Consider the following 27,791-nt stretch of genomic DNA (forward strand, 5'->3'; position numbering starts at 1 on the left):
AAAAAAAAAAAAAAAAAAAAAAAAAAAAAAAAAAAATATATATATATATATATATATATATATATATATATAATATACTATAAAAAATTTGAATTAGGTAAGGATAAACTTTTGTGCTGTGTGAGGTTTTTGAAGGAAATTCAGTAACAGGCAAAGCAGAGCAGAGCCATGGCAGCTTGGGGTTTGTAAGTTTTAGAGATTCGGTTTCACTTTCACGTTCAGTGCAGCCTTCTTCTTCTCCTCTTTCATTTCCGGTTCTTCTACTTTCTGCATCATCGATGGAGACTTCTCTCAGATGTGGCGGAGACTCCAGAGCCTTAAGAATCCACGCCAAGGAGAAGATTCCTCTGGACTCCAACATTTTCTTGCAGGTATTCCTATGGTCGGCGCTGATGTTTGTAGAATTTAGCAATATTATCTTGCGTTTTGATCTTTTCTGTTGGTTTTAGTGTTCCTCTGTCGAATTGATTGCAAAACGTGTCTTGGAGGATTGTGTTGTGTTGATTTAGAAGAATAGTGGATTTTGTAGACCTTAGTTCTTACAAAGATTCATTTTCTAAGGTTCATGGAGAGCTAGATACAAGAATGGGAGAACCGAGTCTACTTGCTGCTTCCGTGAGACAATTTTTCCCCGACGTAAGGTTTTCTCTGTGGAACCAATTTACTTTGTGTAGGTCTATTTTTTTTTTATATCATTGTTTTGTAAATCAAATGTAGTTGTTTGCAAGCGCGGGTATAGGGGTGCAATATGACAAATATAGGAAACTTCAGCATTTTGCTCGAGGGAAAATGTCTTTTCCTGTGACAACCGATGGTATGTTGCAATTTACTATTAAAGGGCAATCTCATCATGACAAGGATTTTAAGCAGGTTAGTGTCGATTAACTATATCTCGGGATACGGAAACGAAAAAAGCAAAGGTGTAAAAGTGATGGTTTCTTTGGTTTTCTTCTGCAACCAGTTTTGTTCCATTGTTTTTTTGGCAGACTAATTTCAAAGGGGCTGCTGAATTTTCCTTGGGTGTATATAATGTCCAAGGGGAGCAAGATGTAAGGGTCAAAGTAGGATTTGAAGTGTTCGAAAAGGTAGAGTTCTCTGTTTTTGTAGTGGTCATTCAAATCATATATTTACTTTCTATACTAGATGCAATTTGATTGTCTCTATGTTATCTTATTATTTATTATCTTGTAGCCCTTCTTTAGAAAGAAAAAGAAAAAATATATAACGATTGCAAAAGGTGATTGGAAGTTTTCTTTAGTCGTGAACCTAGGATTGAAGAGTTGGCTATGGGGCCTTGAGGCAACAGACTGTCTTTTTTTCTCCTTCCAATTTCGCAGCTGATTTGTCTATGGCTGTTGAACAAAGGCAGGGCTTCTATTTGATTAAAGGCAGTATTTAGGGAGGCATCTTGTTTGTATAAAAACCTATAAAATGGCCTCGTTTAGCATGAGCAAATAGCAGTAAAGAGAAACTTGAGGACTGTTTAAAACTTAATCCTTATCAAGCATGTTATCATGAAGCTCTTTAATACTACAGGAAGTTGACCACTTAGACATCCCCTGAGACATTGTAAACAAAGCTGAAATTTGGAGCTAGAGAAGAAGTTTAACAAACCCACCCTCTGAACTTCAAAGATTGTAGATTGTCCTGATCCTTGCTCAAGCAGGCCTTTCCAATGAATCCTTAAAAAAATCCATTATTCAAAATATATTGCTGACTGCTATAATCGAGCAGCACAACAGATACTTTCTTGGAGAGTGTTGGATAAAGAAAATGGTTTCATCTGGTCATTAACAAGACAGTCTTACTTATTAATGCATACCTCTGCATTGGATACATTATAAAAAGAAATATGATCTTACAATTTAAATTTCTGGTCAAATTTGTCCCTATAATTTGGAGAAAGTTAGAATTTCGTTCATATGGCAATATTTTAAAAAGCATTCAAGACGTAAGGGTTGAGACGAAGAAACAACCTTCAACATATACAAAGAGGTTTATGCCTTTGTTGAGAGAAGTGTAAGCCTCTATGTGTATTCCTCATGAGGCTATAAGGCCTAAGCCTTATGTTTATTTGTAATGGTTGTGAGCCATGGGTCCATGTGGTGTATTTAATTTATGCAGGGCATGTTTTTTACTTAATTCGGGGTCATGGTTCATGCGCATATCAAAGAAATTTAAAAATGCAATGAAAAGTGAAAAAGGCATGCCTAAAAAGTTCAATCAGTTTACTAAAGGAAAACAAAAAAAGTGCAAGCTGTAGTTATTTTAAACTAGAACAACTACTGTGAGTTTTTGCATTAGCTAAAGAAAGTTTGCAAGGTGACTAGCTCTTTGACGGCAACTCACCAAAGTGAATTTTGTTCTCTCCTCCTTTAATTTTGTTTTGATTTTTTTTTTTTTTTCATTTATTCACGAAAAGCTGAGTTTCATTCTTTTGAATTTGCAATGGTTGTGGGCTAGCCTGATTTGTATTTCAGATATTGGTTTGATTTTGTTGGATTGGAGTATGTTTTTGTAGTTCATTCTTGGACCCCCTTTTGTTGGACTTTTTTTGTATGCCTTTAATGAAAACTTGGTTTCTTACCCCCCCCCCCCCAAAAAAAAAAAAGTTAAGAACTCGTAAGGTTTTATGATTTAAATTTAATTTTTTAGTTTAAAATGAGGCTTAAGCCTCGTACCGCCTCAAAGCTTACGCCTCGCTTCTCCATAAGAAAACATCTTGAGGCCATCTTAAGCCTTTTGAAACACTACCTATAGTTTTAGAAGTTAGATTTTGTCATTTTCGTGTGATAAAACCAATAATTGAGTTTATCCAACCACGTAGTCTATTCAGAAACCATGCTTATAACTGAAGATGTTAGGCAGCAAACATGGCATAGTTTCTATTGGTTGGAAAGAAAGATGCTCTCATAGCTCAATAGACATAATCGGTCTCTCTGAGTGAGACCTAAAGATCTTTTCACTCTGAAGTATCATTTCATGTGAAACCAGCCTTCTTGTTTTGGGGGGATCCTTGGGCGGGGAAGAGGTTGAACTATTCCATTCCAAGACTTTGATGTGGCTATATAGGAGACTGCCAGAACTGATTGTTCAGTTTGTTCTTGCACTTATGAAAAGCTGTAAATGATCCTTGATGAACAAGGCTGCTTTTCCAACCAGTTGCTGGATGTTAGATTGTGGAGGTAGGAAACCTTGGGGAACTGCGCCAAGAGTCTTTGGACTTGTTTGGCAACTAGTTTCAGAACAAGTTTCTATTTTTGTTTTTAAATTTGTGGGAACATAGCGACGTGGAAATATCCCAGCCTTCTTGTTCTCACTAAAGCGACGTGGAAATATACCTCCTACAGGTTAAATTCTTCCAGCATACTTTATTTAACATTGGGTGAGACTAATACTTGATGGAGAGAAAAACCTGTTGTTGTTGTTGATGTCTGCTTTTGAAAGAGTTTGGATTTGAATAATAGTGCCTCCCTATGCACCGAGACCCCAAGGATTCATGGAGCATACGTCTTTGTAAACAAATCATGGAGCATGTTTGTCCTGGTCACTTTTTTAGTATAAAAGCCACAACTCTTTGGTTAAGGAAGGCCCTCATAATTTTTTAGGGCATTGTGAGTAGTAGTACATGTGATTCTACTATTAGTTTGTTTTTTTTAGCTTCCTTTGGAGTGTCCCTCCAAAAGAATTTTTAATCAATGCCAAATTGTCGTAGTTCTTTAATTTCAATTGACTTTGCAACTGACATGATAAGATTTTTTTCCTTCACCTTTCTAGTTCAAGTGGCCTGAACCATATTTTTATCATCCTTGACATGACAGCTTAACACATTACATTATAATGCAATTATTGGTCTAAAATTGCACTGTTCTATATGGGTTTTTTTTTTTTTCACTTTCTTCCACCTCTTTTATACAGATACCATATCTTCAGATCAGGGAAAACAATTGGACATTGAATGCAGACATCAATGGTAGATGGAGTGTGAGATTCATCCTGTGAGAATTAGAAGTAGAAGTTGAACTTTCTCCTTCAGAAATTGTAGGTTCAGCTGCGGAATTCCTTTCTAAAATTTGTATGTTCCTTTAGATCCATTGATTTATTCCTATTAGAGCATTGTTTAAACAATTTTCTGATGAAACTGATACATGTTGCAGCTTCTTTATAATAAATGTTCTTTTTATCACTTCATTTTAGGTACGTTTCATGCCACTCTCAGCGTGTAGCCTATGGCTGCATGGCAGATGTCCCGATCCTTACTTGTCCAGGACATATTGTCTATAGTTGTATGCCCATTCCAAAATTCCAAAACCCCTTTTATATGCTTTCATCCTAGATAGGCCTACCATTTCACGTTGGGTCAATACGAGGGTGTATGACCGTTCACCAAAACCATGTCTATACCTGATAGGGCTAAAATGGCCCAAAATGTACTATAGCGGGATATGACTAGTTGTCATTTCTTCCTACCCTGAGTTATATGCTTTTTAAGCTGCGTGGTATTTCTCAATTTGCTTATAGTAATATAACATTGTTTTCTTCAATTCTTCACACCGTATTCAAATTTATTTCCTTGTGCACGTTTTCTAAACCTTTTCTCGCAACGTGACTCAAAGCCCGAACATACGTCGACGTTGTCTGCGAGGACCGAATTTCTCACGGCTGACTTATTTGCTTGGTTAGAACAAGTGTCGCACAATCGCAATTCCGCTATTGCAAGAGTGTGAGTGTGACAATGGCATGTGAACTGGAACCATTTAACGACCACAATAATTAGCTTAATATAGACACTTAGTTATGTGACACTCCTATCGACATTTCTATATGTTCATTATTTTGTCATCGACATCTCTAAATTAACTTATGAAGTTTTATCATATCATAAGGATAGAGACCAAATTCTAACTTTTTTCCGACTATATTGTACCTAAAATTAAAAATATATTACAAACAACTGAGAGCGAATTGGAATTTATTAGTGACTAACTATGATCCAAAATTTCTGAACCAACTTATGTTACATTAAAATCAAACTAAAAATCTAAATGTTAGTGCATACAAAGTACATAAACTTAAAGCAGAATTCAAGAAAGGAAAAGAATCTGGGCTTGCAGCTATGTGCTCCTCCTCCTGTTCATCCCTTAATGCAGCAGATGAACTTTTTGTAGCCATATGCAACTTCCTCGACTCAATTCTTAGCAACTTTAGCAGCCTGTCTAGCGCCAACAGAGAAGAACTCGGCGATGACCTCGAGCGGCATGCCTTTGGTTTCTGGGACTTTCAAGTAGACGAAAATCCATGAAACTATACACACGACTGCATAGACGCCAAAGACACCAGCAAGACCAATAGCACTAAGCATTAGGGGTAGAGTGTAGGTAACAATTATATCTCCGATCCAGAATACCATTGCGCAAACCGCAATGCAGAGGCCACGGACCCTCGTCGGGAAAATTTCCGAGCAAAGGATGTTTGGAATTGGTCCATATGCCATCACAAAGATGCAAAAGTAAACAACTACACATATGGTTGAGATTGCTGCATTCACCATGGTGCTCACCGTAACAAGCTCAAACACGACAAGAACGACGAGCGATACTATTAGCACCGGGATGGTAGCCAGTAAGAGGCGCCTACATAAGAGCTATGTTAGCTTGAATTTGATATAAAAAATGTTGCTAGCATGTATGGTAATGGTAGTTACCTTCTGCCTGAAATATCCATGAGCCTCATGGCCACACCTATACAGGGAAGCATCAGAAAGGTTGTGACTGCACTGATCAGGAACGATGCAGATTCAGAACCAATGCCCATGTTTGATAGCAGAACTTCAACACCAGCCTCTTCAAGAATTTGAGGTGTGTAGTAAAGAACTCCGTTGATCCCGGAAAACTGAAAATTCGTTCAAAAGACAGACGCATAAGGTTTGCTCACTTCAAAAAATTGGACCATAAGAGTAAGCAGGGGAAGATGTTAGTACCTGCTGAAGAATCTGGATTCCAATTCCTACAATTAGAGCATGCTTAACGCCTGGTTCGAGGAGAGCGGACCATATGGGAGTTTTCGATACTGTTTCGGATGGATGAACCATTGCAGGGCCGACCGGGCGCTGATCTTTAAGCTCCTTAGAGAAAAGAGCAGGCTGGCTAACCAAGGCTGCAGCCTGGATGAACTCACCTTCTGCATACACATCTTCACCAGGAAGAGAAAGAATCGAACCACGTCGAGGTGCAGGAATGTCCTCCTGGTGCAAATAAATACGTTTAAATCCACCCTCCTTTCCGTCCTCGCCTTTCTCGGACCATTTCCATGCTAACTGCCAGCCTCCACCGATGCCAGTATTACCGATTGCGTCGGAACTTCCTTGCAAGAAACTACTATGGTGCCTCACACTGAAAATACTGCCATGGGAAGGAGGAGGAACAATGTCTTTATCCATGCTGGTTGCCTGTCGTGAAATCAGTGGACTATGCACATTGTCATCCGAGTCCATTCCAGCAGCCTCTGATGTATAGTCATCTCCTCTCTGGCTCTCCTCGTCCCATTGCTCGTTTTTCACGTGAGGTTCGACCGTGCTGAACATGCTGCCAAAATTCGGAAAAAGCATGCTCCCGGACTCCGGGAGCTTCTCATGAACACTACCAAAGAGGGTGACAAGAGGGTCCATAAGAGCCATACTTTTATTGACCATACTTCCTTGCCGGGATGCAAGGGCAAGAGAACTCTGTCCTGTGACAGGCTTAGCAATCCAAGATAGGCCTTCACCAGGTCCATATAACCTGATTTTATCTCTATGATCAGCAGCACTCTCCCCATCTAACCCTTCAGCAGGTGCTATTATATACTCTTCTATGGATGTCTCCCCCCCAATCCCAAGACCTTCCACCAGCAAAGCCATCTCACCTGTTGAAGAAGCCTTATAAGAAAACAATCTCGGAGCGGACTTTGCGATTGTACAACACTCACTTTCTAGCACTAAGTGAGTCAAGCTAATTTGTATACGTGTCCAGGCAATGTATTCTCAAACCTCTGACTCCGATGGAGAAGAAAGTTTTAGAAAACGGGGCAGAGAGATTTTTTAAAGAAAATTTGTGTTAGGAATCAGAGTCATGCCCTTAACTTACCCATGTCAATAGAATCCTCAAATGTTGAACAAAGAAGTTGTGATCCTTGAAAGTGTAGTCAAAAGTGACTCAAGTGTCGAACAAAGGGTGTACTTTGTTCGAGGACTCAAGAGAAGGAGTCGGACCTCGATTAAGGGGAGACTCTATAATATACTTTGTTCGAGGGGAGGATTGTTGAAAATGGTGGGAGGGAGTCCCATATTGGCTTAATTCATGGAATGATCATGAGTTTATAAGTAAGAAACCCATCTCCATTAGTATGAGGCCTTTTGGGGAAGCCCAAAGCAAAGCCACGAGAGCTTATGATCAAAGTGGACAATATCATACCATTATGGAGATCCGTGATTCCTAATAGTTCAAAAGCAAGATTGAGAGAGATTGAAAACAATGTTATATAGCATACAAGAAAAAGGCAACACAACGGCTTAAGTAGCATATAACTAGCAAAATTTTCGACAGAGAATTGAAGTAAAAATGGCAATAAGGAATAGAAATACGAACCTGAAACATCCTCTATGCCACGGAGTCTCTGGAGAACCTTTTTCGCCTCGAGCATCTTGCCTTTACTAACAAGCCACCGAGGAGATTCAGGCAAGAAAAACATGGTTAGTATAAAATATAGGACGGAGGGGATCGAAAGAACTCCGAGCATTACTCTCCAGCTCGGCGAGACCGACAACGACATAGAAAATACCATACAATAAGATATGAACATGCCACCAGATCCAGTAAACTGTGGGAGAGTATTCAACAATCCTCTTATATCTGATGGGGCAGTCTCAGAAATATAAACTGGTACAAGAGTAACAGCAAGACCAATCCCAAATCCATCCAACAGCCTAGCTATGCACAATATAAACACATTAGGCGACCACAACATGATCAAACCACTTATAAAATAAAGCAGTGATGACAGTATCAGCATTGGACGTCGACCGACCCAATCTGCTATCGGTCCTGAGCACGTCGTAATAATCGTTGCTCCTATCAGTGATATCGCCACTACAAGTCCTTCCACTGAAGAATTCAGAGCCATGTCCTTCTTTATGTACACCATAGCCCCTAATATACACAAAGTTCATGAATCTAAGCACTGTGAAAACTTTTGTGTTTGGATACATAATCTAACAAGCATATCATGAACAAAGTATAGTACCAGCAATGGTGGCATTATCCCATCCTTGAAGAAAGTTTCCAATGGAAGCTGCAAGAGCCACTATCACAGCTCCCTTCATTTATTCAATCCACGCTCCAATGGGGTCAGGCACTGCAAACTACAGAGCAACAGATCGGAAATTCAGATGGTTTACTCAAAAGGGTTAGCTTAGAACGGAGAAAAAGGAGTACCCAGAAGAGAGAATGGGGCGGAGACAAGAAAGATAACATGTTACATAAAGACAAAGGGGTTGAAGATGGGACAGTGAAAAGGGTTAGTAATTTCTTTCGTGGCTGTGAATTTTATCATTATAAGGCTAATAATTGAGAGTTGAAAGACATTGAGGGATGTGGGATCGATCGGATCGACCAACTTTGAGGAAATTATGTTTAAAAAGCAAAAGGGGAAAGAAAGAATCAATCAAGAACACCACCATTCATTGTTCTTCATCATGGTCCACACACAAAATGAGTAGTGAGTTGACTAAGTTCATACAGATTTAATCGAAGTTAGAAAGTGGGTTTGGTTCAAATGTGTAAAATCTCCCACCCCCTTTGAAAGATTTCGATTCCCAAACAAATGGGTTCAAATAAAGTGAAGAATTAACAAATGGGTTACGGAGAATCAAATGAAACAATAAGAAGAGAGAGAGATTAGAGTGAACCTTGAGGATTATGGGCTTGGATGAAGATGAAAACGCGAAGAACAGAACAAAAAGAAGAAGCTGAAAACAGAGTGGAAGTGATTAAAAGAGAAGAAACCAAAATTAATGGACAAAACGGATATATGAATTAGGTAATAGCGGGGAGTGCTCAATCATTCATTAAATGCAGAATATGAATCATTTATGTGTCAAGAATCACATCTTCCATGGTGAATTCTTGCCTTTGGAGATTGACAATCATTTCCCAACCATCTTTTGTACTAATAAAATTAATGAATGAGGTGCCCAATCCAATTAATGGATGGATATTGATTTAAAATATGTTAGTCGGTTAGATTCAGAGCAAGTTTTGTAATTTATTTCCCTCCCTCCTCTTCTTCAAATAGTTGTTTTTTCCTAGTTATTTGTGGCTGCTCGAGGTTATGAGCATAGATATCATGTTTGGCTAGATCATTAGTTGTCCATAGATATCTGTTTGGCTTCCGGTTTGCTTAATGCTTGGTAGACAATTAGACAGATAACGCTCGACTAATACTATATGGAACTTCGAGACACTTAGTTGTTCAGATAGAAGTAGAGACTATGCCCGAACTTTCTACATTTTAGAGTAAACTAGTGAATACTTACTAGGTTAAGGATTTTTACACTCCCCCTTTTCCATTTTCTTTTTCATCTACCAGTCGGGTGGGGAGGTGCTCGAAAATTACGCTATCCTCTGGGATGTCGACTCGGAGCGTCAGGGTAATTTGTATTTTTGTTGGTGGTAATTTGTATTCATTTTGTATTTCGTTCTTATTTCCCGTTTGTAAATAACTTGAACAACACATATTTTGTTTTATTTTTCTTTTTTAATTTTGGTTTTTGACTATGGTGTTGTATGACTTTAAATTGCACGAAATTTTACCGTATTTTTGTACATTTATTTTTATTTTATATTTTCTTTTATTTTCTTTCGCTTTGTCTTTTAGTTACGATGCGAGATTCGAAGCCTTGAAAATTGGGTCTTGACAATGACCAAGGTGATATTTAGTACATGATTTCTGTGCTTTTAGTGATCGATAGGAAGACCTCCTTAACAAAGCATGTATGCGTGAACCAAGCTAAGAATAGGGCGCTAGAGTTGGAGTGGTTTACACGTTGACCTCGTTCAGTATGTTTTTAATAAACTAAGCACCCCAAGATCGTTAGCGACAATTAAAGGTCTAGACCTGAGTGCATCCAAAGATTAGATTAGCCCCGAGGAGTTAGTCTCGAGTGTCCTAAAAATGTGAGATAAGATTTAAATTGACCAAACGCCCCTAGAAATGATTAAAGTGGCTCACCAAATAGTTAGCAATATGGTGATGTCACTAGTCTCCGCCTTATATCTCCTCTAATATGCCCTTAGCGCTAGTAGTGCCCTACCAAGTGGTAGTAGCACAAGTACAAGCGAGTCAGGCCTAGGCCAAATAGCGTAGCTCGTCGAGGTGACCAAATGCCCTTACCTAAAGGAAAAGGCCAGTGGTTTACTGAACGGGCCACTATGCAATAAAAGTTATTCTAAGAGGGGTCATGGTTTCTTGTAGTATGATACAGTAGCTGGTTGGCACACGGGGTCGCTTCCCTAAACTAGGATGACTTTATGGTCTTGTGGGAGAGTTCACCTTCTAATCTCCCATAGATGATTTTCAGGCTAGCAACACCATATTGTACCTATCAACTTAGGGTATCATTTATTCACTGCATAAGCAAAGAAAATACCTAAATAAAAAAAAACATAAAGGTTGGAAAACTTGTACAGACCCCTAGAGGTAAGATTCTAATCAGAAACCTGCTCGAAACTTTGATACTAACCTAGATGCTCAGATAGTAGCAGAGACTAGACAGAACTTCTTAGAGCCCAAAGAAAAGCCCATAGATATCTATTAGGTTAAAGATGCAATATAACATACAAGTAGGTTGCTTATTGAATATTTTTATACTCACCCTTTGTCCTTTCTTTTTGTTTAAGTGTTTCTAGGCTCTCAATCGAGGTAGGAAAGCATTCGAGAGCTGCTTAGTCATAGAGGAGATCGTTCAGAAGAGGTGGGGAAGCATTCAAGAGCTGCTCAATCATAGAGGGGATCGTTTAGAAGCGTTAATCCATCTATGTAATTTGAGTCTTTTGTACTTTGTTTATAAATGTATCTCCCATCGGTTTCTTGTTTGTAATAAACTTTAATAGCACCAACTTGTCACTAGATTTCATATTGGTTTTAATTATGGTGTCGTTTATTTTAATTTGATTTAAAATTTACCATATTTTTATTTTTTATTTTATTTGTTTACTGTTGTCTTGTCTTTTTAGTCAGATGTGGGGGACTACATATGATCATCTCGTAAAATATTAATTTTCTTCGTTAACAAATTTGTAAAGAGAGATTAAATATTTTTTGTAGACTAGTCTTATACAAACTCGTTATATATGATACTCTCACTCACATATTCATACATGAACGATTTGAATCAAATCATTGTAACAATTACAAAGTGGGTCATATGTTACGAGATAAAACACCCAATCTTATCTATATACTATACACCTTTTAAATTATTATTTGAATATGACCCACTTTTGACAAGGGAAGTTTGAAAAATAGCTTGGCCTTGATCATGTTCACCTCTATTCCTTTCTTCAAGATCCCGTGTCCTACCAGTATGTCTTTTTGTTGCACAATGAAGTGACATTTTTCCCATTGGTTCAAGATTTTTCAAAGAGAAATCATTGAGGAAAATTTTAACGAAAAGTTAACCATCATACTACTTTGAAATGGTGCTCGGGTGCAGTATAATTCCATATGGACATGTGAATGTCGTACATTTATTATCTGGTTGTAACCTTGAATATCCATCCATTGTCAACAATTGGTAACCACAACCATAGTCCATGCAAACTCTCCTTCCTATGACCATCTTTGTTGGAATCAACTCATTCTTCTCACTCGTCCCAACTTGTTCCACCCTTCTCTAAATAAACAAAGAACACCGGCTAAACCTGGTCAGATAAATCCCTATTTTAGGTTAAAATCATTCCTTCGAGTTGATTGGCTTTCACTAAGTCGTTACTCTTTTACATTTTTAGGATATATTGTTATTTAAATATAAGAATTGAATAAAAAATAAAAAATATGGTATTAAGCAGGATCCTGTGATTATTGAAAAATAACGAATAAAATTTCGTGGATGAAATACTTTCTTCCTCCCTTGATTAATCATAAATAACTAATTACAAATCTATGATTTCGATTCTCTATAAAGGACTAGAAATGCCTAGCTTACGTATCATTGGGAAGTGTATTAACATAAATACGACAGTAAAAAGAGGTTATACAAAAGTGTGTAAACTATAAAAACGAGTCAAGGTAGATTGTCCCACACTAGCACTTCCGCATAATAACTCTAACAAAGACGACCCTCTTACTGGAATAGCTTCCGGTACACCTGTTACAATTTTGACTGCCCAATAACCAATTTGGTCATGAGGTAAGGAATAACCAATTACACCAAAGAATGCGGTCAATACAGCAAGAACCACACTTGTAACCCAAGTCAATTCAAGAGCGTTTTTTTTTTAGTTTTTCCTATTTTTTCTTCTTCAAATGATGGTCGGTTTTTCCCCCCACAATTTGGTCGTCAAAACAACAAACCTAAACGATGGAGATTCAATACTTTCAAGAATGCAATAAATGAAGTTCCAAGTAGCATTATTGTTCTATTACATTGATCTTCGAGCATCATTCAAAAAAACAAGAAAACAAAATGCTTCGAGATCCGTGTAAGGAGAATATAAATAACAAACATCTGATCCGACACCCAATCATCACCACCCTCCCGACCAATTTTCATCACACTCACCACGCCCACCTGCATACCCACCAACATCAACCAAGTGGGTGTCGGTGCTGCTGGTCGTCCCTTGAAGCGACGGCGGAGACAAGTGGGTGTCGAGGTTTAAGCCAAAGGGTAAGAGGGTTGATTGGAAAATGAAATGTGGGTTGTTTGTGATGAAGCTCTCGACGCCATTTTCGTGGCGCTGAAGGTTCTGTAGAGCGGCTTGGAATCGAATGTCGTTGTGGGCTACGGTTTGAGCTTCGTCCGAGAATAATGGAGGCAGAGATACGGGAGAGGGAACCGACAAAGGAGACTCTTGGAGACATCTTCTGGGTTTGATTTTCTCACAGGATTTGTGTATTATTCTGCATAGAACCCACTCGTCCTGCATGAAACCACAAAGATTTGGTTAATCGGGAGATCTGAGTTTATAAGTAAGAAATACATCTCTATTATATGAAATTTTTTGGGAAAACCAAAAGTAATGTCACGAGTGCTGATACTCAAAATGGACATTATCATACCATTGTGGAGAGTTGTCCTTTCTAACATAGTATCGGAGTCATGCCTTTAACTTAGTCATGTCAATAGAATCCTCAAGTATCGAGCAAAGAACTTGTGAGCCTCGAAGGTGTAGTCAAAAGTGATTCAAGTGTCGAACAAATGGTATACTTTGTTCGATGGGAAGATCGTTGAGGATTGTTGGGAGAGAAGTCTCACATTGACTAATTAAGGGTTGATCATAGGTTTGTAAGTAAGAAATACATTTCTATTGGTACGAGATCTTTTGGGAAACCAAAAGTAAAAGCGATGAGAGCTTATGCTCAAAATGGACCGTACATACCACTATGGAGAGTCGTGATTTCTAACATAATATCAGACCTATGCTCTTATAGAATCCTCAAGTATCGAACAAAAAAGTTGTGAGTCTCGAAGTTGTAGTCAAAAGTGACTCAAGTGTCGAACAAAAGGTGTACTTTGTTCAAGGGCTCTAGAGAAGGACTCAAGCCTCGATTAAGGGAAGAATGTTCGAGGGTTCCATAAGCCTCAGGGAGACTCTATGGTGTACTTCCCTCGAAGGGAGGATTGTTGAGAGAGAAGTCCCACATCGACTAATTAACGGGTTGATCATGGATTTATAAGTAAGAAATACATCTTCATTACATCTCCATTAGTACGAGCTCTTTTGGGAAAACCAAAAGTAAAGCTACGAGAGCTTATACTCAAAGTGGACAGTATCATACCATTTTAGAGAGTCGTGATTTCTAACAGACATAAATTAATAGTAACCTTGCAAGCATTACGGGAAGCGAGATCAGAGTGGAGGCGGTATTCATGCATAACCCACTTGGTTTTGAGTCCTCTAGGGGCACCACCTTTGTAGAACACAAGAGTTTTCTTCGTTCCAAGCTTCACTCCATTGGAATCACTATGAATTTGCCTGTCTTTTCCGGTGGCTTTCCAGTAACCAGCCACCGTAGCTCGGTTGGTTCTAAGCCCTGTTGGGTATTTCCTAACTCTTAAGCTAAAGAAATACCACTCTTTTTCACCCATCTTTGCCTCATCTGAAAACACAAACAGTCATAATCAAATCAAAAAGAACAGATTTTGATACGAAAAAATGGCATAATTCATTAGTACCTGGAAGCTCCCAAGGCTCACATCTATTGAGGTCAACTTCAGCAATATTAACCCCATGAAAGTTGGAAGCTTGGAAGGTCTTTGAAGCAAGATAATAGACAATGAGCTCTTCATCGGTAGGGTGAAACCTAAACCCTGGTGGCAGCCCATGCTTGTCCTTACCATTATCAGCTTCTTCAATTCCAAACATTTGGTAGATATAAGAGAATTGTAAGAGATTTTAGAGAGACCCTTTTGAAATTGTGAGGAAATATATATGAACTCAAACTCAACATCATGAAGGGGCTGATGATGATGATGATGAACACTGTTGCAATTATTCACCTTTTCTGGATGACCAGTAGTTTTGGAAAGGACAAAAGAAAGGAAAATGTTGAAGAGTAGACGAATTGATGGGTCAATGGAAAAAGGCATTGAATGCTAAATCAAAGCTCTAAAGAAGATGCTTTTTTAAGTTCGATCTGAATCTCCCGACTTTTTCTTCTTTGGTACTATGTTAAATTGTTTTACACCTACTTTTGTAACGGCTCATGTCTACTGCTAATAAATATTGTCTGTTTTAGCTCGTTACATATCGCCGTTAATCTCACGATTTTATAACTCGTCTACTAGAGAGATCTCCACACCTTTATAAGAAATAATGTTTTGTTCTTTTCTCCAATCGATATGTGAGACAAAGCAGACAATATTTGCTAGCGGTGAACTTGGGTAGTTATAAATGGTATTAGAGCTAAACATCGGGTGTTGTGCCAGCGAGGACGTTGAGCCCAAAGGGGTAGATTGTGAGATCTCACATCGGTTGGAGAGGGGAACAAAACATTGCTTATAAGGATATGCAAACATCTCCCTAGAGACACGTTTTAAAACTGTGAGGCGGTCAAAATGTACAATATCTGCTAGCAGTAGACTTGGGCTGTTACAAATGGTATTAGAGCCAGACTTCATACGGTATACCAGCGAGGACTTTGGACCCCAAGGAGGTGGATTGTGAGATCCCACATCAATTGAAAATGAGAACAAATTTTTTTTATAAAAGTGTGGAAACATCTTCCTAGTAGACGCGTTTTAAAACTGTGAGGCTGATGATGATGCATAACATCCAAGGTGGATAATATCTGCTAACAGTGGACTTAGACTGTTACATCACTTTACAACCTTATTTTGATTATAGTCTTGTTAACTTTCATACTCGAAAATGCCAAAATTTTACGTTATATTTCTACTTTTTTTCTATAAATGTAACACAATCTATCAATTCTAGGAAGTGAAGGAGAACACTTTCAAAACTTAACCTTTTTAATACAATTTTCCATAATTAGGTCAAGTCAAAAGAACAATTACACCCTCTTTGGTTCTTAATTTTCCCTTTTCCAAATGCCATTGGTGCATGAAACAAGTCAAACAATCGAAAAACCAAGTGGGGGCTAGTCTAACTAATACTCAAAGTCAGTAGCTTTTTCATTTATTTCACTTGAACAACCAAAACCCACATCAAAGCACTTAAAACCAAGAAAAAAAGACCCAAAAAAAAGGCAATGCCACGGCCAAACCCTCACAAAACCGCAACGGTGATCGACGAAGATCATTGACGGGAGGGGGCGATGGCGATGGCGATGGCAAGGAAAGGGTAAGTGATATAATAAAGAAGGTGACCAACTGAAGGGGGTTGTGGGGCTTTTGGTGTGAGGTCAAAATAAATTGAAGACCATATATTCATTAAAAGCGAAGGCTATGACCGACCTCAAATGGGCTATGGAGAAAATAATAGAGCAAAGGCCAGATTGACTACGATGAGTGGAAGGCCTTGGATTCTTCGTCGGGAAGGGAAGATAAGCTATGATTGTAATAATAATGATAGGTGTATGAAGATTGGACAAGAAGGGGATGGACTGCCTAAGAATCTACTCTTGCCATGTTGGGTGCCCTATAGATTGGTTGGGTACCCTATAGATGGTAAGTAAATTATTGAGTTAGGTTCAAGTTGACATAATTTTTTTCTTTGATTATACGTGATTATCATCGATTGTTTGCATTGTTCATTTGTTATTATGTATGCCCATATGGACCTTTAGGAGGCTCGTATACTTATCTCTAGACCTAGCATTCGATTAGCGCAAACTCATCCTGGAAAAGCCGTAGAGGGAAAGGATCGCGCATGATGTACATAATATCGTAGTATATGTGTTGCAATCAGTATAAAGGGAAGTACCCTGATGCACGTGACACACAAAATGCATGAGATGCTCATAGTTTTAAATCATGACATATACGTGTGATGCATTTCATACATTTGTTTTTTCATAAACATAACTTTCATAAATAACATACGTGGCTTAACATTATTTCATAAACTTGAAGTGAACTAACATATCACAGAGAGGTATCATGCATCATACACGTGGAATAAGTTACATAACAAACACAAACATCTTAGGGTATCACACATCCCATAAAATAGCTTTTGTCATAATATAATATAACATTATATGCATCAAAAAGTCAAAAAGTATGGTACAGGGAGGGGCTATAGAGCACGTGTCATTCATGCACCATACAATTCATCCAACCAAGTCAATAATAAAGTCACTTACCTAGTTAACTTAAATTGAAGTCACTACACTCCCTTTATGCTAGTTAAAAGTTGCTCCTTGAAATGCAATTCTCCATGGGGAGTCTACCATCATAACTTAGAATTCTAATCTCGAAATTGACTGAGCTAAGTAATTTAAATTAATTTAAAAAGTAGCCATATTAACCTTTTGCACACGGGGAAAAGTGTAAAAAAATGGCTTTCAAAGAATTAAAAGGTTAGAAAAGGGTTTGCGCATATCAGACCCAAGCGAGATCAACCAAGAAGCCGAGGTGGAGCTATAAGAAAATGAAATCTCCAACTGACCCCGAACTACCTAAGTGGGAGAAACGGAGCAATTGTTGTGACTCAATAAGCCAAGGGACCTCCCTTGTATATCGAAGTCCAACTCTCCACTTTCTCAATCTAATCGATGTGGGACAACCTTTTTTTTTTTAATTATTATTATTACTTTTTAATTTTTTGGTTGTTATATCATACATATCTAAAAGAAACTTCCTTTGAAAGTATCTTAAGTTTGTAATAACTTAAGTTTTCATCTATCTAGAGCGGTTCGTAATCTATAATATGTGTCAAGTGAGTCAAGTATTTGTGAAGCATGAATAAGTGGAATACGTTATGCACTACGAAGAGGGACAGTGGTATGGTTGATCTGTATACCACTAGTTCAATTTGATTTAGAATGTTGAAGGGTCCGATTAATCGTGAGCTTAGCTTGCCCTTTCGTCCGAACCTCAGGACATCTATCATTGAGGACACCTTCAAGAGTCTTATCGACTACCTCAAACTCCAAGTTTCTATACCTCGCGTCGGCGTAAATCGTTCGTGTATTCTAGGTTGTTTGCATTCTTACCTCAATCTTTTGTAAGACATCACTAGTGACTTGGGCTACCTCTTACCCTAAACCCAACTCCCTATCTCATCCCAATGCACCAACACATTGATTGTTTCAATATAAAGTTTAAAATAGTGTCATACCAATAGTTGTCTAATATTTGTGGTGGTAAGAGATTTCAATAAGATATAACTTGAAATCTCAACTGTTTATGAGACTGAGGCATTGCTATCGTTAATACTGACATCACATAGTCCTACCCATTCCTCAAGGTTGAGACTTTACTATGTGTATGCTTGTGAGTGTGATAACCTACCACTACTCGAACGACGGTGTGTTATCTTAGGTAAACCTATAAAAAAAAATTTCATAACATAATCTCAAGCTGTTGAACCTTTTGGTACTCCTCAAATTAATGTCCTTTAACAACTTTCCATCTAACCTACTACCTTAGAATAACTTAATCAACCTCGAGTTCACTCATTGTGCACTAGTGATTTAGTACCTTTTGGTACTCCTCAAATTAATGTCCTTTAACAACTTTCCATCTAACCTACTACCTTAGAATAACTTAATCAACCTCGAGTTCACTCATTGTGCACTAGTGATTTAGTGCAGATTCCAGATTAAGAACAGGGCAAACAGTATCATGTTCCTTTGATAAATATGAGGTATGGTGCTATCCCTTTGATGCTACCTTAGTACTCCAGCTAATCACCTCTTCATAACATCATTAAACTTCACCCACCTTCACATATCATCTAGCATGTCTTTATATTAAGGTCGATATCAACCAATTGCTTACCTTCAAAAATATCATAACTAGCTTTACTCACAATTGCTTTTGAATCTCGTTGATTAATTTCCCGACAAATTTAAAATCAAATCTTAAAGTAACAACCCTTTTAGGTTGCGTTTGGTATTGATATTGAGAAAGGTAATATTGTTTATAAAATAATTTACATAAAACTTATTTGCATTTCAATTTAGCAATCTCAAAAAATCACATAATATTGGTTATTATAGATAAATCGCTAACAATTTAGTATCAATTTACCAAACACTTTAATCTTACCGAACACTATCTTACTTGATATGAAACGATAATGGTTTTGATTAGAGATTATATAGTCAACAACACATCCTAGGTAGACTAGTTTCGATCGGGTTAATAGGCCAATGAGACGTGCTTAAGACCAAGAGAAAAGGGTTTTGTTTTCTAGGTGTACAAAACAAGTCCACCTAGAATGTTACCCATAATCCCTAATAATACATTCAACATGTGATTTAACTATTAAAGTTATAACATTAACGACAAGGTCTTGTTAAACACATAATTCAAACTCCAAAACCAACAGGTTAATGAGCTAAACTACGTTGTAAAGTGACCCTTTTTCATAGAAAACTAACATAAGGAGACAGCAAAACCATGTACCTACCTCCATCACACTCACGGCGGAGGAAGGGAATCAGCCACTGTTGGAGGTGCTCTGGACTTCATAACCACTACTTCCAGAATGCCATCGGGCCGAAAACTAGGAGACGACAACCGTGGATCTACTGGTCCGGGCAGTTTAAAAGAAACCGTAAAAGATCCGGGAGGACACAGCTGCTGCACTTTCATCTGATACATAGCTGATGAATCCTTCAAAAGGCCTGGACCTGTCATCACTCCTTCAATGTGAACCCTACCATCGCTTTTGATCTCAAACTTTACCTTACCTGGAAGAATTATCTAGTTGATTATCTTTCTAATAAGCAAACATATAAAAGGATGAGTTCTACACGAATGCTAGATTGAGAGAAAAATAAGACGAATCAAGGAGCTTACTTCGATCCTTCCGTACACCAGGCAATGCAACGCGGAAAAGGTATGCACCTTCACTCACGCCAATATCGACAAGACCAATCGGAGGGCCAGAACTACCTTCCTTGGCTGTTCCAGTTAGAATAACTGATGGCTTCAGCTTCATATGATCGCCATGGCCTTCCATGACCATGCTCCAGTCTCCACTTATGGAACTTTGTAGATTGTTTGTTTGATGTTTTCAATTCACCTGTTAATGAGGCACACAGATCTTAATGGGGATAGAAGATATTGAAACATACAATCCATGATGATCAAAGGAACCTTAGTACAAATGAGTACAATTTGAAAAATATCAAATGCTAAATACGCTTTAGAATGGTTGCTGTCATATGTTCGTTCCCTCTACACTATCATCGAAGAAAAAACTTACACAAAATAAGTGAACCGTTTCTTCGAGTTCGGGATAAGTTGATTTGCCAGAAGGTTCTCACGCTTTCGCTATTTACCTGAACGTGTGTATGTTCTAGGGTGTGTGGGGTGCTTCTAACCTGTTTCATTTTTGCCTTAAAAGGAATTCATTACCTAATAAACCAGATAAAGGTATTGGACCATGAAGTAACTTCGTTAAGAGATATGCCCTTTTAAATTTCAAGCACTGATTTAGAACTTCTTTTTCATAGACAAATCTGGATTACATGCAACAAGATATTTGAAGGTCAATGAATAATTGCTCCATAATATTCTTCTAAAGATTTTAATACTTGTGTAAGCATAGAGAACTCTCTTTTCACCGCAATGCATGCTGGTTGAAAGCGTAAACTGAAAATCGAAGCCCAACCACAGAATAAATCGTGCCAGTTGACCCGAGCATGCTATAAATCTGCTTATGTCAATATGATACGCATCACAGAAACAGGATTCTACATACCTGCAGCATATTCTCGATTCAGAAGGAAAGGCCATGTTTATATCCCAATGCCTATGAATTACAATAATAAACTCACAATTAGGAATTTGGCTATGTTTATATCCTTCAAATGGTTGTTTGACAAGCAAAGACAGAAAGATATTGAACTTCATGCAAGGATATTTTAAGTTATTGCTCACATAAATAATCTATATAATTTAGTTGATATTCCTGAATCTGTAAGAGACGACTGCTCCTCAAAGACAGATGAAGGGGTGTCTAACCCCAAATATGGCTATCAAATTTTGAAGTTTAACAAGTGGATCAAAAAGATTGAACCACATAGCTAAAAGATCAGTAATCAAATCCGCGGCCAACAGCACTAGCAGAGGGGGAAAAGTAAGAAATTATTATCACACCAGGACTTGTTAAACGAAAAATATTCAAATGGATACTGAATCATTAAATATTATATGAGAAGTTATATTTTCCAGTCCTTTCACATCTTATGAAGAACAGAAGGATCTCTTAGACATATTTGAAAGAAAATTGACCTGTTCAATTGAAGAAATGAAGCTCTAGAATAAGGAAAACGTTTCAATTACAATGGGATAAATTTTGAATCTAAAGCATAGATATGTTCCCAGAGTGGTGACATAGCAAAGGCTGGGAGCTCCTAAAATCCAGAGAATCACAAAAAGTGTAACAGTCCGTTTTGGCCTATTACGTATCAGCGTTAGCCTCACAGTTTTAAAACGCGTCTACTAGGGAGAGGTTTCCACATCTTTATAAGGAATGCTTCATTCCCCCTCCAACCAATGTGGGATCTCACAATCCACCCCCCTAAGGGCCCAGCGTCTTCGCTAGCACACCGCCTGGTGTCTGACTCTGATACCATTTTTAACAATCCAAGCCCACCACTAGTATATATTATCCGTTTTGGCCCATTACATATTGTCTTCAGCCTCATAGTTTTAAAACCCGTCTACTAGGAAAAGATTTCCACACCCTTATACGGAATGTTTTGTTCCCCTCTCCAACCGAGGAGGATCTCACGTAAAGCAATCTTATTGATTCTTGAGTAAAGTTCATGAAGTTCAGTTTTAAATTTCGTCTTACTGAATCGTCCAGTCACGAAACCAATACCTTCCCGCATTGAATTTTCTTTTTTTACAAGACTTGGGAGTAGTTGTGAGTTATCAATGGCTGGACAATGCTATTGACTCAGTGAATGGATCTAAAAAACCCATTTGTTTGGCTTGATTTTGGTTTAGCAATTATTTTCATACAGCTAAGAGGTACTAATTTCATCACTAATTCTGAGTTTAGGGTTAAAAAAGTTGAAAGTTTCAAAACCAAATACAGGGTAGAACATGAATCTTCCTTCCCCACCACTGTATGATTTGTAAGTTTGTGTGTGCACATAAACAAGAAGAAAACAGCAAGGGATTCTACTGAAGAACCAACCAAGAACAAGAAAATAACATACGGATTTCGCGACGAGCGACCAGAAGAAGAGCCGCAATCAGCACAAAATAAATGAGCGTTAAACCCCGAAGAAAAATCGAGAAATAAAGAACGGAAGCAATGTTGGAGAAATAATTGAAAAAAGTTGCAAATCACATTGTGAAAGACGTTTGGCAATACACAGAGAGGAAGAGAGAAAAGCGGAAAACGGGAAAAGCAAGATGAAAAGATGAAGAAAAGGGTGGTGGTGGCCGGAGAGAATACCTGAAAGTGGTGTTGGAGGCGGGTTTTGACAGCTTCAGGAGGCTTGGTGTGGGCAATTGGCAGCTTCTTCAGGAGGCGGCTTTTGGGAAGTTCAAAAAGGAAAGAGAGAAAGCTAAGTTGACAAACAAGCCCAAGAAATTCATTCGCCCTTCAAATCGAAGGAGACAATAAATTATGTGTTCAAATTTTGCCCCTCTAATTTTTTTTTTCCTTTGCTTAAATTTTTTATTTTTAAAACTTCTATTATATTACATTTTAACCAGCCACACAACCGGAAAGATTAGGAGATTTGTAATGATCTTTGTTTGTTTTAGTCTGTTACATATACATATCGTAGTTAACCTTCGTAGTTTTAATGCGTCTACTAGGGAGACGTTTCTACACAAAAAATGATTCGTTCCCTTCTCTTGAGATCTTACAGTCCACCTCTTATGAGTAAGGTCTAGCTCCAACATAATTTTTCAATTTGAGTATGTCATCCTTGCACAAAGGTCATGCTAATATTTGCTGTGTCGTTCCAATTTTATCGAATATCCCCGTTATTCACTAGAACGCCGCTTCTTATCCAACTTGCAAGTGTTAAGAATGCAACCAGCATTTAATGAGTGAGAACCGAACTCTACGTTAATTTCATAATTGCATTACTTATAATTTCCGTGTCTATTGACAAAGTTAATAAAGACCAAAAGAGTTATTTTTCGTATAAAAATTCTGATTCTCCAATTTTTTGGTTTGATAAAACCTCATAATTAAAGAATAAATTTATAATTGAACTTTTAAATTACAAGTAATCATAGGTCAACTATAAACACCAATTTGCTAAATCATATGAAATGAGTAAAACTAAGCATTTTAAATAATCAAATACCAAAACTAATTAAAAAACTAATTTAAATTATTAATTCTTTAAAAGATGTTCATAGAAAAATAGCTTATTTTGTCAAAACGATAATTCCAACATGAATTTAAAGTTGAGATAACAAGGGGAAAGCAATTGATTAAGGTAAACAATGCAGTTACAGAACTAACAGCCTATCTAAAACCAACTCTTCTTCTAACCTCAAAACTCAATGATACAATCTGACAAACCGGGTTTGATCACCAAAACATCAGAAACTGAATCTCTCCCTAACTTGCTCTTGCTATTATCATGCTAAAAACTGAAACTTTTTTGAAATACAACACCCATGTGTGGATGCGATGTGTCATGTGTCACAGCTAGATTGAATTGCTAGGATACTTACTTCCATGGCATGCCAGACATGCCCTGTGGATGGTTGTTGTTGTTGTCGTCGCGGGCTCCAGAGCTGTTGTTAAGGGGGCTGTCAGGGTCGCCACTGGAAGACTCACTAGGCGTCCCGTGAGAAGGACTACTGGCTCCTCCTCCTCCTCCTCCTCCTGTTAAGTGACCAAAGCCAACTGGGTTTGGCATTTGCGAGGCGAAGACGGGTTCTGTTTGGCTGTCTGACTTCGGTTCCTTGTTGCTGTCGACTACGAAACTTCCCACGACCACCTGCATATTCGTTTCCAGAATGCAGAACCAATGTCTAAGTGAAAAAACTGGATAGAGAAATCAAAAACTAGCCAAAGTTTCTGTGGAGAAGCCCAAGCAGAGAGATAATTAAGTGTTGACTGAGTTGTCTATGGAAAAGAAACTAATTTACCTGAACAGGAGATGCAGCCGTGAGAAGACCCGCCACACCACCACCCAACACTCGGCCGTCTGGACCAGACAAAGACACACTCAAACCACCAGTTCTGCTTCTCTGACCACCATTTTCAGACAGCAGAAATGAACCTGAGAGTGACAGGATTTCAAACCGGCCCTGCATGATGACAAAAACTAAGCAACTCATAAACTTGTATTAACAATTATCCTTCAAACAAATGCAAGGAAACACAGTTTTATCTGTCTTAAAACTATATATGCAGCATGAGCTTACAAACCTCATAAGTAACAGTTCCACCAGATATAGCAGATTGACGTAATGTCACATTCGATATTGCTCCATTTGCAGAGAGGATACATATAGCCCTAGGGCCATTCTGAGAAAAAGACATTATTTTCGACGATACATCCTGCAACACCGCGCGCCAATCAAATTATTGTTACTTGGGCAGAAAAACGAACGTAAGAATAAAATGAGCATAAAGGATGTGAGAAAGAAATGAATGCGCAGTTGAAAATAGTGTTATTAATAAATCCATCCTGCAAAAAAAGCAATCCTGGTACACTATACACTCATGGACTTCAAGTTGAGAATAAAAAAAAGTTAAGACATGACAACATTCCACGAGCTTCTGCTTTTATCCTGTTGCAAGAGTAAAAAGTGACAATAAGCATCTTACCTTCTATTCATGAACAATTCAGTGCCACAATGTAGGAAACAGTAAGGGCATCCAAAAAGCATTCAATATAACAATAATTTACATTGGATGTGCAACAAAATGTATTGTTTAGTCATTCAAGATGCTGATATTATAAGTAAAAATAATTGAGATGGCCAGAAAAAGGGTCAGAGAGTATTTTAAATTAGAACCTCTCCGGCTTTCACATCAATAACATGTGGAGTGAATCCAATACCAGCTGGTCCTGCAAGTAATAGGTCTGTAGTAAGACACAGTTTTCAATAAGACAACCAAGATAAAATAATTATCACACAATAGTTTAGAAGATAAACAATAGCAACGCTTGGACACTTATAAAGTCAACCAAAGTAAGATTCCCTTCCTTTTCACCTGTTATTGTCTTCTTATTACAGTGAAACATTATAATTTCAGTCATGTACACACAAAAAAAAGACAAAAAAGGAATGGGAAAAACAGTAATAGACAAATAGGAGATGTCTATTCCACCAGAAAAGGTATGTTTGATTAGCGTTCCAACATTCGATGCAATTTCGTAAAGATAATTAGATTTCCATAACAACAATTAATTAGTCTTGACGTAAATGCGACTAAATGACTAAACAAATATTGGTCAAACAACACAGGAAGGAAGGGAAATAGGGAAATAAAAACTAAGATTTGTTATCATTTTAAGAAGCACATAGCAGAAAATGCAAGACAACGAAAAGGGCAAATACGTAATTTCATGCTTACAATCTCATCTAGGACATAAAAGAATCCAACTTCCCGGATAGATATCACTATCTTTTCCATACTTTTTAAGGCTTCAAGACAGAGATGATGCATGTAAACAATAAGGAATCCAATTAGATATACCTATTCCAAACAACTCATATAAATAATCACAGTAAATTGGTCAACTCAAAACTGCTATCAATCTAGAATATTCCTATTATTACCATTGCCCACGTGAAAGATACAATATACATAATGTTAAAGCAACGAGCATAACAAATAGCAGTCAAGTAAGCATCAAATCCAGAGACCCAACTGGATCTCGTCAAGGAAGAGTATCTATCGGGCAAGACGCTTATAATATTTAGTTACCCAAAGCTTCCAATTGTTGTTTTTTCTTAGAACCATGTGGCCTGCCTTTAGTTTTCTTCATTGAATTTGGTGAGGCTAATCCCTCTGAAGCAGGATTAGCCATAGTTGAAGGAGAAAAACCTCCACTTCCTGAAGGCGGCCCAGAACCTAAAGCTAATGCCATGGAGCCATCTGGTCCATACTTCCTCGGCCTCCCCCTTTTCTTCTTTGTTTGCTCGCTGCCCACCGAATTTATGTTGAAACCATGAGGCAATATAGACCCCCCACCAGCTGATCCCTCAATTCCGTCATTACCAGAAACTCCGACCATGGAGGACTGATAGGCCGGTGAGGTTGAAGGAGTTACAGGCTTGTACGCGGCCGTACCATCGGCGCTGAAGGTTAATCGCATGTTTTGGGCCGCCGCCTGCGACTGTAAGGAGCTATTCTGAACGCCGATGCTAAAGGGCTCCCTACTCGTCACCACACCAGTCTCAGATCCCGACATTTTGCTCCTCTCTTTCGCTCAGCAGCTCGAATCAAAACTCTACCGAAAACCTGGAAATCAAAAGTGCAAATACGCGAAGAAGAATCACGTGATTTTGGATCATCATCTCGATAATCAGCCATGATTTCTATTCCGATAAAATACGGAAACGCAAAAGCCAAGATCTATCACACTAATGAAGATTTTGAAATGTATTTAGTTCGCAATCTGTAACATACCCACACCAGTGCTAGAAATGATAACAAAGAATTAACAGAAACAAAACTAAGAAGCTGATTAATGATTTCCTAAATGCGAAATCAAACCAAAGCGAAGTAATGTTTACAAGAATTAACAAAAACCCTAAAACCCCAAAAGTCCAAGATTTCCTCAAATTTCTTAACAAAATCCAACGAAATGCAAGGGAGAAAAATCCTATTAACTTGAAAGCGCTAACAGAGTATTTGGCTAAAGTACAGAACAGATCATGCAAAAAATGAGAAAATTAATCCTTAATAAAAGGAACAAAAAGAAATTCAAAGAAAAATTGAAATATATTGATTTTATTTATGAAAAAAATCAAAGAAAGATGGAAAAAATGGGGGAAAATGAGGAAAAAATGGAGAAAATTACCACAAACTTACAAGTAAAATAGGAAAATTAGTGGAGAGTGATAATCAAAGGAGAAGGAAAAAAGTTAGGGTTTTGGAGGGGAAAACGAAGGGTTTGTTCAAAGGACATTTTGGAAAAGAAATGCGGAAATGAGAAATATTTAAATATATTTTTTAATTATGGGATGATTTGTGGTTTTAATTATAAAATATTTATTTTGATAATTAGGGATTACTTTCCTTTTACGGCTTTTATTGGGGGAAGAGAAAAAAAAGAAGAAAAATTAAAAAATTAAAAAAAAAAAAAAATTAAAAAAAGGAGCAGATAAAAAGTGCAAGGGTATTTCAAGATTCCCCACTACTAAAATGCCCCAAAATGTAACGGAGGGGACGTAACTAGTTGTTAATTCCTTATACTCAGGTTATATGCTATCAAAGTCGTTGTTGTCTACTCGTTTTTAGCTTTTATAACGTTGCTTTCTTTAAAATTGTTTTCATCGTATTTCTTCGCTCACGTTTTCTAAAATAATTTTCTCAAATGTGACTCGATTTTGTCCACGAAGTGTGAATTTCATATGGCTGACTTGTTCGCTAGGTTAGAACAAGTACCACACAATCGTTGTCTCGCTGCCGTAAGAGTGAGATTGTGACAAGTGGTATTAGAGCCGATTTGGCTCCTTACAAAGTAGTACACAAACATGTCGGCTGCAAAATAACTAAGCAAGACCCAAACTCACCGATGGGATGAAATCAAAGAGTAGTTATTGTGTATGACTTAAGTTCCTTATGGAATGGGGCTTTTGGAATCTCGCATGAATGAGATTAATTTTTTCTTAAAAAATAGATGGGCCCTAGCAGACAATGCCACAACTGCTCATGCCTTCTAGCATAGGGATAGCTTAACTAGCTTTGTTGGAAGAACGGTAAAAGGGCTTAGACAATGCCCAACAA

At 37.8% G+C, this 27,791-nt stretch overlaps 5 protein-coding genes and 1 non-coding gene across 12 annotated transcripts; 1 reads left to right on the plus strand and 5 right to left on the minus strand.

The window, feature by feature from the left end:
- Positions 1-89: 89 nt before the first annotated feature.
- On the plus strand, positions 90-4,196 carry LOC111496077 (outer envelope pore protein 21, chloroplastic-like). Of its 2 annotated transcripts, XM_023146350.1 has the most exons (5): positions 90-371; positions 562-636; positions 718-870; positions 987-1,085; positions 3,919-4,196. In XM_023146350.1, the coding sequence occupies exons 1-5, from the start codon at positions 279-281 to the stop codon at positions 4,000-4,002; spliced, it is 504 nt and encodes a 167-aa protein (XP_023002118.1). In that variant the 5' UTR covers positions 90-278; the 3' UTR covers positions 4,003-4,196. The 2 variants fall into 2 exon arrangements, with proteins under 2 accessions (XP_023002118.1, XP_023002119.1); XM_023146351.1 differs by lacking the exon at positions 3,919-4,196 and having other exon boundaries at positions 962-1,085.
- Positions 4,197-4,991: 795 nt separating this feature from the next.
- Positions 4,992-9,062, minus strand: LOC111496074 (monosaccharide-sensing protein 2-like). 2 transcript variants are annotated; one of them, XM_023146348.1, is made up of 6 exons: positions 8,945-9,062; positions 8,281-8,398; positions 7,626-8,186; positions 5,981-6,903; positions 5,705-5,892; positions 4,992-5,633 (listed from the first exon to the last, which is right to left on the minus strand). In XM_023146348.1, exons 2-6 carry the CDS (start codon positions 8,357-8,359, stop codon positions 5,189-5,191), a joined length of 2,196 nt encoding a protein of 731 aa, XP_023002116.1. In that variant the 5' UTR covers positions 8,360-8,398; positions 8,945-9,062; the 3' UTR covers positions 4,992-5,188. The 2 variants fall into 2 exon arrangements, with proteins under 2 accessions (XP_023002116.1, XP_023002115.1); XM_023146347.1 differs by lacking the exon at positions 8,945-9,062 and having other exon boundaries at positions 8,281-8,610.
- Positions 9,063-12,628: 3,566 nt separating this feature from the next.
- On the minus strand, positions 12,629-14,748 carry LOC111496076 (protein CUP-SHAPED COTYLEDON 3-like). Its single transcript, XM_023146349.1, has 3 exons — positions 14,435-14,748; positions 14,084-14,358; positions 12,629-13,178 (listed from the first exon to the last, which is right to left on the minus strand). The coding sequence occupies exons 1-3, from the start codon at positions 14,622-14,624 to the stop codon at positions 12,783-12,785; spliced, it is 861 nt and encodes a 286-aa protein (XP_023002117.1). The 5' UTR covers positions 14,625-14,748; the 3' UTR covers positions 12,629-12,782.
- A 4,505-nt stretch (positions 14,749-19,253) lies between these two features.
- On the minus strand, positions 19,254-22,442 carry LOC111496397 (increased DNA methylation 3-like). Of its 4 annotated transcripts, XM_023146812.1 has the most exons (5): positions 22,308-22,439; positions 21,969-22,030; positions 20,598-20,648; positions 19,691-19,916; positions 19,254-19,581 (listed from the first exon to the last, which is right to left on the minus strand). In XM_023146812.1, exons 4-5 carry the CDS (start codon positions 19,857-19,859, stop codon positions 19,310-19,312), a joined length of 441 nt encoding a protein of 146 aa, XP_023002580.1. In that variant the 5' UTR covers positions 19,860-19,916; positions 20,598-20,648; positions 21,969-22,030; positions 22,308-22,439; the 3' UTR covers positions 19,254-19,309. The 4 variants fall into 4 exon arrangements, with proteins under 4 accessions (XP_023002580.1, XP_023002579.1, XP_023002581.1 ...); XM_023146811.1 differs by lacking the exon at positions 21,969-22,030 and having other exon boundaries at positions 22,308-22,442; XM_023146813.1 differs by lacking the exons at positions 21,969-22,030; positions 22,308-22,439 and adding an exon at positions 22,066-22,099.
- A 315-nt stretch (positions 22,443-22,757) lies between these two features.
- LOC111496661 lies at positions 22,758-22,860 on the minus strand. Its single transcript, XR_002720502.1, has one exon. It is a non-coding gene; the product is annotated as a U6 spliceosomal RNA (small nuclear RNA).
- A 418-nt stretch (positions 22,861-23,278) lies between these two features.
- LOC111496396 (AT-hook motif nuclear-localized protein 10-like) lies at positions 23,279-26,985 on the minus strand. 2 transcript variants are annotated; one of them, XM_023146808.1, is made up of 6 exons: positions 26,874-26,985; positions 25,764-26,300; positions 24,848-24,900; positions 24,255-24,386; positions 23,972-24,133; positions 23,279-23,820 (listed from the first exon to the last, which is right to left on the minus strand). In XM_023146808.1, the coding sequence occupies exons 2-6, from the start codon at positions 26,248-26,250 to the stop codon at positions 23,548-23,550; spliced, it is 1,107 nt and encodes a 368-aa protein (XP_023002576.1). In that variant the 5' UTR covers positions 26,251-26,300; positions 26,874-26,985; the 3' UTR covers positions 23,279-23,547. The 2 variants fall into 2 exon arrangements, with proteins under 2 accessions (XP_023002576.1, XP_023002577.1); XM_023146809.1 differs by lacking the exon at positions 26,874-26,985 and having other exon boundaries at positions 25,764-26,772.
- Between the last annotated feature and the right edge of the window lie 806 nt (positions 26,986-27,791).

This window comes from Cucurbita maxima, unplaced genomic scaffold (assembly GCF_002738345.1).
Source record: "Cucurbita maxima cultivar Rimu unplaced genomic scaffold, Cmax_1.0 Cma_Scf00022, whole genome shotgun sequence".
Taxonomy (NCBI): domain Eukaryota; kingdom Viridiplantae; phylum Streptophyta; class Magnoliopsida; order Cucurbitales; family Cucurbitaceae; genus Cucurbita; species Cucurbita maxima.